The sequence below is a fragment of the Nicotiana sylvestris genome, chromosome 9 (assembly GCF_000393655.2).
Source record: "Nicotiana sylvestris chromosome 9, ASM39365v2, whole genome shotgun sequence".
NCBI classification, from domain to species: domain Eukaryota; kingdom Viridiplantae; phylum Streptophyta; class Magnoliopsida; order Solanales; family Solanaceae; genus Nicotiana; species Nicotiana sylvestris.
The window spans coordinates 102,662,404-102,680,864 of NC_091065.1; the positions used below are offsets into that span (position 1 = coordinate 102,662,404).

At 39.9% G+C, this 18,461-nt stretch overlaps 1 protein-coding gene across 1 annotated transcript; it reads left to right on the forward strand.

Moving 5' to 3' along the window:
* Positions 1-1,033: 1,033 nt before the first annotated feature.
* Positions 1,034-7,390, forward strand: LOC138877985 (uncharacterized). The gene is made up of 2 exons (XM_070157636.1): positions 1,034-2,429; positions 7,353-7,390. The coding sequence occupies exons 1-2, from the start codon at positions 1,034-1,036 to the stop codon at positions 7,388-7,390; spliced, it is 1,434 nt and encodes a 477-aa protein (XP_070013737.1).
* The last annotated feature ends 11,071 nt before the right edge of the window (positions 7,391-18,461 follow it).

Here is an 18,461-nt window from a genome sequence, read left to right on the forward strand (position 1 = left end):
GGCTTTATTTATTATCTGGTTTATTCACATGTCTGGGCTTAATGTGCTAAATGTTATTTTTTACCACTTTGATATTATCTGAACTGTATATATAAATTGTTATGAAACCCTTTTTCTTTGTGAGTCTTCTGAATTTATGGAGCACACGTGCGCGTGGCCCACCTTTCTGTTAGAAGTCATACCAAATAGAACGAAGTTGGGCCAAGTAACTAGGCCGGGTAGACTTTCGTGCTCCCGGTACGTTGCCCCCACTTCGGCTCAAGCTGTCCGCTTGGGTAAGCTAGGTCTAGAACAGTATACCCTAGGTTTTACACTTAGAATAACTCAGCTTCATGTCGGATCCCTAGTAGGAACGTTTGTTTGCATCATGTGCATTTGACTTTGGAGACTCAACACAGGGGTTGGGTCTGTCTAGGATAGGTATACCCGAAATGAAAAGACCATCCTGATGCATCCTACTTACTACTTGTGCATTCATTTGTTTCGGATTTGCATGTTGACCAGCTTATAGGGAAAAGTTAGAAAAGGAAAATCAATGTGAGAGCCGAGAAAGAAAATTGGCTGTTTTTGAAAAAATAATTTCCAAAATATGTTGAAATTCTGTCAAAATTTTGAAAAGAAAAGGAAATGTTGTGTTTCTTTTAAAAGTAGTTTTATTATTACGAACTACGTAAGTTTGATTCTCGCCAGATATGAGATACGTAGGCAACCCACATCGGGCCCAACTATTTAAAAAAAATAGTTAATAAATCATTAAAAATGTGGGTACATAAATGTCATTGTGTTGTCATAAGTAAGGCGATGTCATGCTTGTCCAGAATATGCCAAATGTCCCCAAAAGGGCGTCAGAAGGCTGTTTTTGCAAGAACAGCCGCCTTTGGTTGTTTCAAAAAAAAGAAAAAAATTTGTCGGTTAGCAAACACAACCTTTAAAGCTTCTTCATCGAAGTTTTTTTTTTAATGATTTTTTTTTTCAAAATGAGTCTTGATTTTGTTTTTAAAAAAAAAAAATTAAAATCACTCCCAGGTACAAAATGAGCATCGTCCAAAACCCACCATTCACAGATGCAGATGAGTTTCTATTTCGGCTTCAGATGTGGTGGCGTGAGTTAGGAGGAGATGGTCAGAAATGGGTCATTAAGTATTTGGGATCTCTCACAGTTATTATGGAAGTTAAACCACGCGATGATTTGATTACGGCACTAGTGACTTTTTGGGACCCTGTTCACAATGTCTTTCGCTTCTATGATTTTGAGCTTACTCCCACATTAGAAGAAATAGATGGATATTCCGGTTTTGACGGAGATTTGAGAAACCAGAATCTTATATTCCCAAAGGCTCCCTCAGTACACCGATTCTTTGGTCTTCCGAATATCAGTAATCAAATCAGAAAAAGCAACGTTGTCAAAGGGTGTTGTTCTTTCAACTTCCTATATTCAAGGTTCGGAAAGCCGGATGGATTTGAAATTCATGAAAAGAGCCTTACTAACAAACAAAACAAGGACACCTGGCAGATTCACCGTCGCTTCGCTTTCATGGTGGCTTTTCTAGGAATCATGGTCTTCCCAAACAAAGAGCGGACGATTGATATTCGCATAGCCAGAGTCGTACAAGTCCTCACTACCAAAGAACATCACACTCTTGCCCCGATCATTCTCTCAGACATTTATCGGGCGTTGACTTTGTGTAAATCCAGGGCAAAATTCTTCGAAGGGTGCAATATTTTGTTGCAAATGTGGTTGACTGAACATCTCCGACATCACCCCAAGTTCATGCAGTATGGTCCAAGCAAGGACAATTTCATCGAGAGTTATGAAGAAAGAATAAAAGATTATAAATCTCCAGAAGGGGTGGAAGCCTGGATATCCCACTTAAGATCTTTAATGGCAAGTCAAATTGAGTGGACTTTGGGATGGCTCCCGGTAAGAGAGGTGATACACATGTCAACCTTAAAGAGTTATTTGTTGTTGTTGGGTTTAAGAAGTGTCCAGCCGTATGCGCCACAGAGAGTTCTAAGGCAGTTAGGGAGATACCAAGTGGTGCCTAATGATGAAGATTTGAGTGTGCAAGTGATTGAGCTACACCCCGAAGCCACTCTCCCTGAGGCTTTAATCCAGCGGATTTGGAATGGTTGTCGGTACTTGAAAGATGATACCCAAGTTCCAGATCCTGAGAAAGGTGAGATAAATCTGGGCTATGCTAGGTGGTTTGAGAAAAGATCTCGTGTGGATGATGCACCAGAACCTGATCCTAGAAGGCCCATAAAAAGACCGCATGTTCAAGCCTTTGATGACAAAATCCAAGAACGGTTGGCTTGGGGAGAAAAAGAAAAGGGGTACAAAGCAACTATTCATGCCTTAGAAGAAAGCCTAAGGAACCTCTATTTGGAGAGAGACTTACAAGCACAAGAAACAGAAGGTGAAAAGAAGAGTCTGATTAGCGAAAATAAAACTCTCCGCGCTCAGTTTCAACAGATGAAGAAAGCCTTTGAAGCGCCAGTGAGAAGTTGGAAAGATTAGAAAATCATTGCCAATCTGATGGAAAAAATGCAAGATTATGACTCCATATTGACAAAGACTGAAAAGGCGTTAGACAAAGCTAAGGAAAAAATCATACAGCTAAATGAGGAGGCCAAATCTAGTAAGGAACGCCAAGTAATGAGATGTGAAGAAGAAATGGCTCAATTCAATAGAGAGAAGAACTATTGGATACATTCAGAAGCTCAACTCCATGCACAGTTGGAAGAAATGAGAAGGTACAATAGAGAACATCAGCACGCAGATATTGATAGGGAGAGAGCACAGGCAAGACTCGATCAGGCCAGACTTCGAGCTCAATTGGAGTCAGCTTTAGATCGCGAAGACCACATAATAGATATAGCCACCACTCGCCAACAGCGATTGCAAAACTAAGACGAAAATCTCCAAGATTTCAGAGCACAAATCCATGATTTGGCCGTTTATACTTCTCAAAGTTACGTGAACTGCCAAGGGATGGATTATGAAAGGTTTCTAGAGCACGCACCTACTTTTGCCCGTCATTTGGCAATGGAGTTAGAGAGGATGTACCGTACACTAGGAGGTCAGCCGGGTCAAGCCCCACCGTGAGCAGATGTTCCAGTGATTAAAAGCAAAAGATTATGGAGTAAAGCGTAGTCATAGTTGTTGGAACTTTTCATATAATAGTCATGTTTTAGTTTAAGTCCATGTTGAGTCTTTTAAACCATTTTCTTAAAGTGTTGTCCAAATGTAATGTCATTTCTGTCTTTGTACTATTTCGTTTGTTAAAATAAATAAAAGTAACAATAATTGTTTCCACCAGAACTACGCTCGGTCTGATTCATGCAGAATCATGATACGTAGGCAATCTTCATAAGATTCGACCACAACCAAAAGAAAAGAATAAAATGAAAAAAAGGGAGGGAATAAAAGATAGGCGACAATAAAAGGGAAAGGTCAGGAAAAGCTGGGATGACACAAGCAACCGAGCAAATACATGGTAGAAATGACTAATTGCCTAGGTGCATTGCATCCCTATATGTGGTTGTTTATTTGTTAAAACTCTGATCACTAACAAGTTTTGTTGTCATTATTCCAGAGAATTCAAGTAGTTAGTTTATCTAGAGTATACTGGCACATTATCATTACCAAACCAGATCAAAAGAACCAATACTAGAAATCATATCTATCCGGGATGTCGACACAAGTGTTGAGGTAGAGGAGTTGGACGTCAGTAAAATGAAAGAGGAGATGCTCAAACTTACGCAATAGATGGCCGAGATGTATCAGGCCTGGTCTAAAGGACAATCACCCCCAGCTTACCCTGTTAACCCTGTTTCCACCCCACCACCGGCTCAAACTCAGGATCATCCTGCCACCGATCTATCCCCGAGCTTTCCCATTTACCAGCACTACTGGGGCACCACTTCTCATACACCACAATCTCCACCCCCTAAACCAATTCCATACCATCCTCCACCAGTAACTCCTGTCTTCGTAGCACCTCCACCAGCTACACTCCACAAATCTCCTAGCGAGTCTATTTTCTAGGCCCAGGACAACCAATACTACCCTTCGGAACCCACTTTCAAACCTCTAGAAACCCATTCATATACTCCTCGCTTTGACCTCCCGATAGAAGCTGATAAACCAGTCAAAAATACCGAACAGGAGGAGATGTTCAGGAAAGTTAAAAGCTTAGAATAATCATTCAGAGACATGCGGGGGTTGGGAGGGCAAGTCAGCGTAGCCTACAAGGACCTATGTCTGTTCCCGAATGTGCAATTACCGGCAGGTTTCAAGATGCCCAAGTTCGATCTATACAACGGGCACGGCGATCCAGTAGCCCACTTGAGGGGTTTTTGCAGCAAGATGAGGGGAGCTGGAGGAAAAGATGAATTGTTAATGGCTTACTTCAGTCAGAGTTTGAGTGGATCAGCATTGGAATGGTATACCCGCCAAGACCATGGGAGATGGTACACATGGGATGATCTGGCGCAAGCATTTGCTTGTCACTTCCAATACAATCTTGAGATCATTCCAGATCGACTGTCCTTGACTAAACTTGAGAAGAAGCACGGTGAAAGCTTCAGAGAATATGGTTTCCGATGGAGGGAGCAAGCAGCAAGAGTAGATCCCCCAATGAAGGAAAGTGAGATGGTAGATTACTTCCTACAGGCTTTGGAACCTACTTACTATGGCCATTTGGTCTCAGCTGTGGGAAAGTCATTCAACGAAGTAGTAAAGATGGGGGGCATGGTAGAAGAAGGCCTCAAGTCGAATAAAATCATGAGCTATTCGGCTATCAAAGCAACTACTCAGGCTATTCAAGGCGGCATAGGAGGGATTGGGAATAAGAAGAGAGAGGAAGCAACAATAGTTGATTCAGGAACTTGGTCCGGATCCAGAGGTTCACCTTACCACTACAATCAACCTCGACCCCACCAACAAACTTATCACCACAATCCACCCCAACACTACTATCCCCCACCAGAACCTCATTTTTCCGTACACCATGCACAAGCATACAACCAACCTCCTGCCCACGCTCAATGGCGTGCTCCTGTCCTACCAAATACTTATCCACATCCACGAGCCTACCAAAACACTCCCGAACCAAGTTTCAGGCCTAGTCAAGCACTCAAGGGTGAAAGGTTGTAGAAAAAGAAAACCTTTACTCCGTTGGGAGAATCATACACCAGTCTGTTTCACAGGCTAAAACAGCTAGATATGCTAAGGCCGATACAGTCCAAACTGCCAAATCCTCCTCCAAAGAATCTTGACTATACTGTCAGCTGTGAATATTGTTCTAGTACTCCGGGTCATGATATAGAAAGGTGCTGGCACTTGAAAAATGCGATACAGGAGCTTATTGATACCAATAGAATTGAAGTTCAAGCTCCCGAGGTGCCCAATATTAACAAGAATCCAATGCCAGTCCACCAGGAGGCGAATATGATCGAAACAGTGCATGCGGAGGGAGAACCCAAGAAGCCATCACAGACCGTCATGATGATTCGGTCTAGTGGAGTCAAGACAGATGAACAATCAGCAAATGAGAAGTTGGTGCTCAAGCAGAGCAAAAAGAGTGTTGAGCCATCTGTGGCAGTTGAGAAGGGGTCTTTAAGCAAAGTTGCAATGAAACAGGAAGGGGTGAAGGTGATTGTACCGGGAGCGGCCAGCAAACCTATCATAATCGTGGAAGGAGCCCGCGCAGATCGGGTTATTATCAAGCCGGTAACCCAGTTACCAATAATCAACAGCAAGGCTATCCCATGGAATTACGAACAGGTAACGGTGATGTACAAAGGCAAGGAAGTCAAAGAAGAAATCTGTGAAGTACAGGGTTTGACTCGCTCGGGAAGGTGTTTTACTCTCGAGGAGTTAAGAAGAGCTAAAAATAATCCAGTACTAATAAAGAAAGTCGTAACTGAAGAAGAAGCAGAAGAATTCTTGAGGAAGATGAAGCTGCATGACTACTCTATCGTGGAACAATTAAGAAAGACGCCCGCTCAAATTTCCCTATTGTCATTATTGATCCATTTGGACGAGCACCGTCAAGCTTTAATGAAGATCTTGAATGAGGCACACGTTCCCGATAAGATCTCCGTGAATCACTTGGAAAAAATAGCCAACAAAATCTTCGAAGCAAACAGAGTCACGTTTTCTGATGATGAATTGCCTGTAGAAGGTACTGAGCACAACAGAGCTCTTTACCTCACATTAAAATGTGAAAACTCTGTGGTGACCCGGGTATTGGTTGACAGCGGGTCAAGCGCAAACATCTGTCCTCTCTCCACTCTAAGCAAGTTGAAAATAGAAGATGAGAGGATCCATAAGAACAGTATTTGCATGCGGGGATTTGACGGCGGAGGTAAAGATTCGGTTGGGTACATAGTGCTGGAGCTGACGATAGGGCCAGTCGAGTTCACAATGGAGTTTCAGGTGCTGGATATAGCTGTTTCCTATAATTTACTATTGGGTCGACCATGGATCCATGTCGCTAAAGCAGTCCCATCAACACTACACCAGGTAGTCAAATTTGAATGGGATAGACAAGAAATAGTTGTGCATGGGGAAGACAGTTTATGTGCTCGCAGCAATGCCATTGTACCAGTCATTGAAGTGGAAGATGACCAGGGACCATGGGTCTACCAGGTTTCTGACACGATGTTGGTAGAGAAAGTTCCAGAGGGGAAATACATTCCAAAACCAAAGATAGCCGCCGCATCAGTCATGGTAGCCTATGAGATGTTGAAGAATGGTTTTTTACTCGGTAAAGGTTTGGGCTCGTCTTTGCAAGGCATCATACAGTCGGTGTTTCTTCCCGAAAACTTGGGAACATTTCGTTTGGGATTCAAGCCCACTGCCGCAGACATAAGAAAGGCCAGAAAGCTAAAACAGAAGGCATGGGTCCTTCCAAAGCCAGTCCCACGTCTTTCCAAATCATTTGTCAAGTCCGGTACCAGAAGTCGCCCAGTAAAAACAATTTCCAGTTCTATGATTAATCCTGACGAGGAGTTAATTGAAAGATTTGAAAAGTTGTTTGACGGTGTGAACATGGTGGAAAGTGGTGAAGATCCTAACAATGCAGAAATTCAATTCGTTGGGCCACAAACAAAGCTTAATGATTGGAAAGTCACTCCTCTCCCCATTCGAAAGGAGTCTTGGTAGTTTATTTTGATTTTCCTTTAGTTTGTTTGGATCATTCCAGGGTTGTAATCCAGATTTTTATCTTTCAGTCTGTTTGAAGTGTGCAAACCTCGTTATCTTCCATCATTCAATGAAATGCAGTTTCCCTTTCTTTATCATTCCTGATAATTTTTCTTTTGTTTTTCTTTTCTTTTCTGTACAGTTCTTTTTACACTGGCTCTAATGATATGGCATGCATAAGAAATCCCCAGCCCAGTCTTAAAAATCAATCTGATTCCGAAATAATAGTTCAAGAAGTAGATTGTGATTACGAATCAGAATACAATGAGGATGAGGCCTTCGAAGAGATTAGTAAGGAGTTAATTTACTTCGAAGAAAAACCCAAACCCAACCTGAATGATACAGAAGCCGTCAATTTGGGAGACACAGATAATATCCGAGAGACTAAAATAAGTGTCCACCTCGAGCCAAAGATTCGGGAAGAGTTAACCAAAGCACTCATCGAATTCAAAGATGTTTTTGCATGGTCATATGACGACATGCCAGGTTTGAGCACTGATTTAGTGGTCCACAAATTGCCCACTGATCCAGCGTTTCCTCCCGTCAAGCAAAAGTTGAGGAAATTCACAACTGATATGAGTGTGAAGATTAAAGAAGAAATCACCAAGCAGTTGGATGCAAAGGTTATTCGGGTCACTCGATATCCTGTTAGGTTGGATAATGTCGTACATGTGCCAAAGAAGGACGACAAGATCAGAGTATGCATCGATTACCGCAATCTCAACAAAGCAAGTCCGAAGGATAACTTCCCACTACCCAATATCCACATTTTGATCGATAATTGTTCCAAGCATGAGATTGGATCTTTTGTGGATTGTTATGCAGGGTATCATCATATTCTAATGGATGAAGAAGATGCAGAAAAGACGGCATTCATCACACCATGGGGAACTTACTGCTACCGGGTAATGCCATTTGGTTTGAAGAACGCCGGGGCAACTTACATGAGAGCAATGACTACAGTGTTTCATGATATGATACATAAGGAGATTGAGGTGTACGTGGATGATGTGATCATAAAATCAAAGCATCAGGCCAACCACGTTGGGGATTTGAGGAATTTCTTCCTGAGACTTCGCAGGTACAACCTCAAGCTTAACCCTGCCAAGTGCGCATTTGGTGTTCCATCCAGAAAGCTGTTGGGATTCATAGTCAGTAGACGAGGCATTGAGTTGGACCCATCAAAGATCAAAGCCATCCAAGAATTGCCACCTCCGAGGAACAAGACTGAAGTGATGAGTCTGTTAGGGAGGTTGGACTACATCAGCAGGTTTATTGCTCATCTCACGACAACTTGTGAGCCTATTTTCAAATTGTTGAAGAAGGATGTTGCGGTCAAGTGGACTGATGAGTGTCAAGAAGCATTTGATAAGATAAAAGGATACTTGTCAAACACACCTGTGCTGGTTCCGCCAGAGCCAGAAAGACCTTTGATTCTTTATTTAACAGTCTTGGAAAATTCATTTGGTTGTGTACTGGGGCAGCATGACATCACCGGCAGAAAGGAACAGGCCATCTATTATCTTAGCAAGAAGTTCACGGCTTATGAGGTTAAGTACACTCATCTGGAAAGGACATGTTGTGCCCTAACTTGGGTGGCTCAGAAATTGAAACATTATTTGTCATCCTACACTACTTACCTCATTTCGGGCTTGGATCCGTTGAAGTATATCTTTCAAAAGCCTATGCCGACAGGAAGACTTGCGAAGTGGCAAGTCTTGCTCACAGAGTTTGACATCATCTATGTGACTCGGACTGCAATGAAAGCCCAAGCGTTGGCCGATCATTTAGCCGAAAACCCGGTCGATGAAGATTATGAGCCATTGAGAACTTATTTTCCCGATGAAGAAGTGATGCATATCAATGAACTGGAGCAAATTGAAAAATCAGGCTGGAAACTTTTCTTTGATGGGGCTGCCAACATGAAAGGAGTCGGAATAGGAGTTGTGCTTATTTCTGAAATAGGGCATCACTATCTTGTTATGGCTCAGCTTCGGTTTTATTGCACCAACAATATGGCTGAGTATGAAGCCTGTATTTTGGGACTAAGGCTAGCTGCAGACATGGATATCCAGGAAGTCTTGGTCTTGGGAGACTCGGATCTTCTGGTACATCAAATTCAAGGAGAATGGGAAATGCGAGACTTGAAGCTCATACCGTACCGACAATGTTTACATGATCTTTGTCAACGGTTTCGATCAGTGGAGTTCAAGCATATTCCAAGGGTCCATAATGAGGTCGCCGATGCTTTGGCTACACTGGCATCAATGTTGCACCATCCGGACAAAGCTTATGTCGATCCTCTGCATATTCAAGTCCGAGATCAGCATGCTTACAGTAACATGATTGAATAAGAACTTGATGACAAACCATGGTTCCACGATATCAAGGAGTACATTAGAATGGGGATATATCCAGTGCAAGCCACTAGGGATCAAAATATAACGATTCGACGGTTGGCAAATGGATTCTTATTAAGTGGAGGAGTTTTGTATAAGAGAACACCAGACCTTGGATTATTAAGATGCATAGATGCTAAACAGGCTATGGCTGTCATGTCCGAAGTACATTCGGGAGTCTGCAGACAACATATGAGCGGATATGTGTTGGCAAAGAAAATTCTCCGAGCAGGTTATTATTGTCTTACCATGGAGCGAGATTGTATCAATTTTGTGCGCAAATGTCATCAGTGCCAGATACACGAAGATTTGATTCATTCTCCACCATCGAAATTGCACACGATGTCGGCACCATGGCCCTTCGTTGCTTGGGGCATGGATGTCATTGGACCAATTGAGCCAGCAGCATCCAACGGGCACAGGTTCATTCTGGTAGCCATTGATTATTTCACCAAGTGGGTTGAGGCCAAAACTTTCAAATCGGTGACCAAGAAAGCAGTGGTCGATTTTGTTCACTCAAATATCATATGTCGATTCGGAATCCCAAAGGTGATCATCACAGATAATGGTGCTAATATTAACAGTAACTTGATGGAAGAGGTATGTCAACAGTATAAGATTACACATCGCAATTCTACCCCATATCATCCCAAGGCGAATGGAGCAGTCGAGGCAGCCAACAAAAACATAAAGAAGATACTTCGGAAAATGGTAGAAGGTTCGAGGCAATGGCACGAAAAATTACCATTTGCGTTGTTGGGATATCGCACTACTATTCGTATTTCGGTAGGCGCGACTCCTTATTTGTTGGTATATGGCACTAAAGTAGTAATACTTGCAGAAGTTGAAATCCCTTCCCTTCGGATTGTCGTTGAGGCTAAGATTGATGATGATGAGTGGGTCAAAACCCGTTTTGAGCAATTGAACTTGATTGATGAAAAAAGATTGGCAGCAGTATATCATGGCCAGTTATATCAAAAGAGAATGGCAAGAGCATACAACAAAAGGGTGCGTCCCCGAAAGTTTGAAGTGGGTCAACAAGTGCTGAAACGTATCCTTCCACATCAGGTTGAAGCAAAAGGCAAGTTCGCCCCGAATTGGCAAGGGCCATTCATTGTGACCAGAGTATTGTCCAATGGTGCTCTATGTTTAACAGATATCGAAGGAAAATGCACAGACATGGCCATCAATTCCGATGTAGTCAAGAGATATTATGTATGATTTCTTTGTTATAATTGTTGATTGTTTGTACCGGGCATTGTTTCAAAGATTGAAATGACGAAGGCAATTCGTTCTGCTATCTAAACACTTTACCCTTTGTTCCCCCTTTTTGAGCTGCATTTGTTTCTTTCATACCCCTCTTTTGGAATCAATAACAAAAAGAAAATAAAAGAAAGAAAAAGAGAAAAGAGAAAAGAAAAGAAGTGAAAAGAGAAAGTATAACAACAAGGAAATTCAGGTGTGAACTACGTTTGACCTGATTCCTATTAAGGATACGTAGGCAGCCTCACGGCTCGGTCATAGTAAAATAAAATATCAAAAGATCCCCAAACAAGAAACTGGGGCAGAAGTTGTACTTGTAATAATAAATGTGATTCCAAGAGTTATAATGTTAAACCCATGTCAACTTATTTTGAGCCTTTGATACCCTTTCTTTCTAACCCCATCCAAAAGCCCACATTACGGTCCAAAGAAAGACCTTCCGATCAGTCTTCGAGAGATGCCAAGTTGAGCAAATAGAGGTGATTCATATCAGGATAGCACTCTGATCCAAGCTGAGAGAAAGTAAAAATGAGAGAGTCTTATCGGTGAAAACCTTCACGGGCACCATGAGGCGACGAAAGCTGAGAGAAAGTAAAAATGAGAGAGTCTTATCGGTGAAAACCTTCGCAGGCACCATAAGGTGACAAGGAATTGAGGAACAAACAAATAAGAGAGGCTTGTCGGTGAAAACCCTTCAGGGCACTGCAGGTCGAACAAGGTCCGTAATTTGGCGAAAAGTAAAATTGGGTTGTGGAAATCTTAGAGAACAAAGTAAAACAATTGGAAGGGAGATTGGTTAAATAGACTGGGCTGATTAATCCAAAATGCATACCATGATTATTGGTGCTAGTGACTCCACTCAGATAAGTTCCTTTTTCCTATCTCCAACAGTCATCCAAATTTGGACTTTCTTCTTTATTCTTAATTCTCAAAATCGTCGCATTTCATTGCTGTTAATTTTTACTCCTGTAAAGCTCTTCCAAGGTTAGCTTTGTTCCAACAAATAAGAAGGAATGTCAAAGTATACTACCAAGATTCAAAATTGCACAAAGCAAAATACGGCTAGGACATTCTGGAGATAATATGATGAAAAATGAGACATGGGGTGTAAGCAAAAGTGGAATCGGTGGAATGGTTTAGTAACGTCATGGGATATATACGAGTTCAGACAGAAGGGTCAGAAGTGAAAATAACAGTTGGGGATCCTGTAGTTAAGGATCAGTCATGAGGTCAAAACTGTCCTTTCGACCGGTTCAAGGCAGTCTGTTGAAGCAAAGCATGGCAAAGAGAAAACCCTCCCCAGCAAGAATGCCACAACTAACCACCATATTTTAAACTGACGAGATTTTCTTTGATTTGAAACAGGGGCAAAGATGGTATTTATTTCAGGAAGCACCCTATGAGGAAAGTAAGTACCATGCAGGTTTGATCAGGACCCTCCTGGAAAATGGGACCCAGTTTAAAATTCAAAATGATCATGAGTAGCAAGATCTAGTATAAATGTACCCCAAAAGAATATAAGTTGGCTTTAAAGCTTTTATTGTTAGGATAGTCGTTAATTAAGAGTTTTCAGGACCCTCCTGGAAAATGGGACCTAGGTTAAACCCTAAAACAATCATAAGTAGTAAATATAGGACAAATGTGCACCAAAAGGAATATAAGTTGGCTTCAAAGTTCGCATAAGAATTGTCAAGACCCTTCTGGATAATGGGGCGTAGTTTAAAACTGGCTTGCATAACAAGATTTAGCAGAAGTAACACCTTTAGAAGATATAACTTAGATTTAAAATTGTCGTTTAGTTAAGAGTTGTCAGGACCCTCCTGGATAATGGGGAGTAGTTTAAAACTGGATTAGATAACAAGATTTAGCAGAAGTCATACCTTTAAAAGATATAGCTTAGATTTAAAATTGTCGTTTAGTTAAGAGTTGTCAGGACCCCCTGGATAATGGGACATAGCTTTCAAATTCTTAATAATATTTGGTAATATAATTCAGTTTAACACTCACAGATGCGCCCAGCTACCAAACTGGGGCAGAAAATTTTCTTTTATTTTGTCTATTTTGTTGAAGTCAGGCGTCTACCTGGAGAACAAGGAAGAACAGTTGAAGTATCAGCAATCAGGCATCCACCTGGAGAACAAAGAAGAACAGTTGAAGTATCAGCAATCAGGCGTCCACCTGGAGAACAAGGAACAACAGTTAAAGTATCAGCAATCAGGCGTCCACCTGGAGAACAAGGAAAAGCAGTTGAAGATTCAGTAATCAGGCGTCCACCTGGAGAACAAGGAACAACAATTCAAGTTTCAGCAATCAGGCGCCCACCTAGAGAGCAAGGGAGTACAATTCAAGGTTCAGCTTTCAAGTTCTTACTGATGTTTGGTAACATGATTTAGTTTACACTCATATATATACCCAGCTACCAAACTGGGGCAGAAATTTTTCTTTGCTTTTGTCTATTTTGTTGAAATCAGGAGCCCACCTGGAGAACAAGGGAATACAATTCAAGTTTCAGCAATCAGGAGCCCACCTAGAGAACAAGGGAATACAATTCAAGTTTCAGCAATCAGGAGCCCACCTGGAGAACAAGGGAATACAATTCAAATTTCAAGTAGTCAGGAGCCCGCCTGGAGAACGAAGGGAAGAAGCAATTCAAATTTCAAATAATCAGGAGCCCGCCTGGAGAACAGAGGAAAGGAAACAATAGTCAAAGGAAGACATTTAAAGGGTTCAGCAATCAGGTGCCCGCCTGGAGAAGAAGGGAAAGCATTTCAAAGAATGCCATTCAAGTCAGCCACAGAGGAAAATACAAGTCAACGAGGCAACATCAGTCACAAGATCAAGTTTGAAAATAAATCTTTGTAAAGCATAGATTATAGCTTAGTCTAGCTTCTTCATTTTTGTCATGGTGTAATAAGGAGGTCAGTAGGCAGTATCAGCAGCAGCAACATCAGTAACAGTAAAACCGCAGCTTCATGGTAGTCCCAGCTACCAAAACTTCCCGAACTATATTGACCTGATTCCTTTATAGCCAAGGATATGTAGGAAACCTTTAAAGCAGAGGTTCGGTCAAATCTTTCAAAAAATGCTTCCCACGGAGTGTTCAAACAAGCAAAAATCACTCGTATCCGTTCACTTTATCTTTGCACAAAAACTCTTCGTGTTTCCGGACAAAGAGGGGCAGCTGTGAGCACGTGATTATTGCCTCATACGAATTACTCCAAAAATAATTCCCAAAATTAGGTCTTGGCTTTAATTATGTGTTATTTTAGGAATTATTGTGTGATTTTCCTGATTGTTTGCATATATTTGTGTGCATGTTTAATTTTATTAATGCATCAAAAATACAAAAAATATAGCATTTGCATTTAAGATTTGATTTTTATATTTTTTTAGAATTAATTAATAATTAGGTGTTTTACAAAAATGAAAATTCACAAAAAATAACATATTTTTGTATTTTGGTCAAATTGTGTGATTTTCTTTTAATTTAAGTGTTTAATTATTTGTGATAGGTGTTATTTAAAGTTAATTAATATTTTTAAGCTAATTTAGGTCTTCTATAATTTAATTTAGGATTTTTAAGTTTAATTTTTGAAAGAAAAAAGAAGAAAAGAAAAGAAAAAGAATTAATGAAAGAGAAGGAAGTCAAATTTAGGCCAAAATCAATTTAATTCAAGAGACCCAAATCAAATACACCAGAAACCCACCCCCCCCCCCCCAGTCCGACCCAAACCCGTCCCAACTCGGTCCGTCACCAGACTTGACCAAACGACATCGTTTGGACATGCTTTAATCTGGGCCGTTGAATTAATTTGATCAAACGGACCAGATTCTCACCCCATTTCCCAAACCCCGACCCGTTCTCACACCCAGACCGCCCCAGTTGAAACCAAAACGACCCTATTTCCATTTATGATTTAATTAGAGCCGTTGGATTCCAATCATCCAATGGCCCTAATTAAATCAAATGTTTAATATATCAAACCCCCCCCCAAACCCTTACCCCTCTCAAACCCCCCCCCCTCCTTTGTCTCTCTTCAGAGACACCCCTGTCTCCCACCGCCTTACACCACCACCCTCCGCCCACTGAAAATCGCCTCACGGCGGTTCCGGTGGCCCAAACAACCCCAAATTAACACTATCGATTCCCTTTCATCTCCTCATGCCAAATCCCCACTCCCTTTTCCTCGAATCACCCCATAACTATTCGAATCTTGGATCGAAGTTCGGACCCCTGAACCCTAACCTACCCAATCGACCCCAAATTAACACCACACAACCGCCTTGACCCCCTCATACCTAATCCATCACCAGTTTCCCTCGAATACCCTTGAAACCCCTCGAATCTGGATTTGAAAAAAACGAACCCCAAATCCCAAAAATCCAAATCGTTAGATGCTTGAAGATTTGAGATTGAAATCGACCTTAGTTGTGTGTTCTCAGTCGAGAACACTCGATTAAGGTCTATTCCGGCCACAAATACGAAGAAAATCAAAGGCCTAATTAGATACAGTATTCATATATTTGGAGGTAGATTTTCTGATTTTGATTTTTTCTATTTTCTTATATTATTATCTTCTTCTACTCCTTTTTGTTATTAGAATATTTATTTGGTCAGTATTGCTCTATTTTTTTTTTAGTTAATAGATTGTTTGTTGATTTTGTTTGGTTTTGTTTTGTTTCTCAGTAGTTTAAACTCACATTAGTTCTTGAATTGATTCCTGCTAATTTTATTGAAAAATTGAAATTGTTTCATTTTAAGAACTATTAGGCAGTCTGCTGGGAAAGTTAGTTTGTATAAAGATTGAATAACCTAAAATGATATGAATTGGGTTCAGCCTGGTCCATGAATTTCAAGTTTAAAAATAGAAACTTTAAGATAATAGTGGGAATTATTTAAGTGTTCACCTAATTAAGAAGCTTCTCAATAGTGGTAGGGTTAGAATTACACTAATTAGGTTAAGTGGACAATTAAGAAATGAAAAGATAAGTTGTAGTGAAAAATGCACTAATTGAATGCCCATTTAAGGGAGCTGAAAATCAGAAGAGAATGGACATTCTAAGAGGGATAGAGCTTAAGAAATAGAAGAGAGAACATTCTGAAAATACTGAAAAATACAGAGTGGAAAGAAAGGAAGAATTTCTGAAAATATTGAAAAAGACAGAGATTTTAAGATTGAAACATACAGAAAGATTCTGAGAGAGAGGGAGATAGGAAATAGATACAGAAAGAGAGCTTAAGAGATTCATTAGGACACAGACAGAAATTCAGGGTATTGGGAGAGAGATTTAAATTCTAAGAACTCTGAAAATTGAGGGCTAAGATATACACGGATATACACACACAAGAAGACAATTATACTATTTTATTGAAGTTTTCACTTGAGAATTATTTTAAACTTCTGAAACAATTTCAACTCACCTGAGTGAGAAAGGTTTAGAATTAGTCTTCAAATTTGGTTTAAAGTTGTATGAGATATTGTTTGATTGGGGCTGTTGTTGCTGCTGGTGATTGTTGTTGTTATTACTGCTGATCTTACCTCCTTTCGACTTTCATTTCCAGGTATGTAAGGACATTTGAACCTTGAAGTAAATCTAGACCAGAAGCCTATGAAATCAAGCTGAAATGGTTGTTTTGTTCTTTCAAACAGAAGCTATTGTTTTTCTTGTGATTTCTGCACATTTATCTCGTTAAATGTAGTTTGTAGGTAAGACCAGAAGACTATGAGTAGTTAGTCATATAGTTTGTAGTCTATTTCCTTTTCAGACTTGGGATTTGCACCAATGTGTTATCAATAATGTTAGACTATTGGACTATTACAGTGCTGTAAGTCAATGCTAAGCTCAGCCACACCTATGTCTTGTTCATGAATGTCACTCATGTCTTTGGGAAACTGTTAGAATATGTAGAGGAGTTTGACCTTCCCTGTATCATGTTCATCTATAATTGTTTAGCTGAAAATCTGTCATGTTTCGCATTGTGCAAGCGGTACATTATTCTAGGTGCAAATTCTGATTGTGGCTCTCAATGGTTTGATTTGCTGGTTGTCCCATCGGATCTGATTTCTAGCACTTGTATAACCTTTCAAAAAATGTAAAAATGTGGTTCAGTCCATGCTCTTCATGATATAGGTTTGGTTACTGAGGAGAATTTGCCAGGACCTACCTGCATTTTTTAGGGAATATGCATTTGTTCTAATGTGTTCATCGTAAGGTTTATTTTCAGAAGTTGGGGTTTTGTTGTCTTTGTCTGTTCTTATATCGAAATTTGTTTTATTCCGCTAAAGTTTGCTGGATTCGGATCATAGCTTTACTGTTAGTCTTCATAATCCAATCGTTAGTTTTAATACATGCCCGGTGGTATGATTCTTTGCGAGGGCGTTTCAAATGAATTATTAGAGAAATAGCTTTGGGCTTTAAGAAATCAGGTTTTGGACAATGGTTTGTGCTAATTTTTGGGGATTATGTCCAGCTCGCCTGGATATTCGAACTGGTCATGTGACCAGATTTAAAAGATGTAATTTCAAGCAAAAGAATATGGGCCTAGCAAATAAGCTGCCAGGCCCTTCTCCACATTAACATTTCTGGGCTGCAAATCCATGTGCCTCGAATTAGCCCATTTGTTGTTCACAATGTAGCTGGCCCATAACTTGTGGCCTTAGCAATCCTAACTCAATTTAGGAATAATTGTTGAATATTCGTAGAGAAACCTCTAAGGTCGTTTAAAATACAATTGTGATTGCGCACACGTTCCTGTGGCATGATTACAATTCTAAAAACTAAATTCGGAGTATGCGTTCGCGCAACTCCGAGCAAACCTTCTTAATAATAAAAAATGGGTTTTCGGAGGTTATTAAATTAAATTAGCTCATATAGTCCAAGGTATGCTGCCTACCATTTAATCATACAAAAATGACAAATGTACGTAGTTTGTTTTAGGTTCGCGCAATTACGGCCAAACTTTTAAAATAGTAATAAAGAGTTGTTAATTATGGACAAAAATAGTGTTATAGCATCCTTAAGTCACAAATAGGTTAACTTTTTCTAATCATTCCTGTGAATAGACTATAAACTATAATAAACTTTCTTTATAAGATTGTAGTAAGTTTCTTTTACATAAAGAAAAGTTTGTCTTCTCTAATTAAACATTTATAATTTTTAACTACCTAGCCATGAAAGTTGGAAATTTCTAAGTGTTAATTTGGTAGGAATGTTTTATTTTAAAAAAAAAAAAGAAGGGAGAAGAAAGATTATGTGCTAGAGAAAGATTATGTGCTTAAGATATATAATTCATAAAGTGCTCTAGGTAGCTTGTTTGAAGTTTTATTTTAATATCAAAAGACTATAAAGTTTCATTTTTCGTTTTACTCAGTTTTCTGTTAGCAAAGTTTGTCACTTTGTATGGTAATATTTTTGTTTTCTGTTAACATAGTTTTTAAGATTGCAAGTATTTAATTTTTTACAAAAAAAATTTAATCCCAAAATGTGAGAATGAGGAAGGCTCACTGTTGATCTATAAAAATCTTGCATTCACATATTTACATCAGAATCGAATCGATAGTATGCTTTTAGGTATGATCTTAATAAAT

What these genes read in the sequence shown, in the direction of transcription:
- LOC138877985 (XM_070157636.1), top strand. Translation starts at nt 1,034, where the DNA reads ATGAGCATCGTCCAAAACCCACCATTCACAGATGCAGATGAGTTTCTA. An exon ending in AACAGAAGGTGAAAAGAAGA is followed by an intron (nt 2,430 to 7,352) that starts GTCTGATTAGCG and finishes TTTTCTGTACAG; the next exon opens with TTCTTTTTACACTGGCTCTA.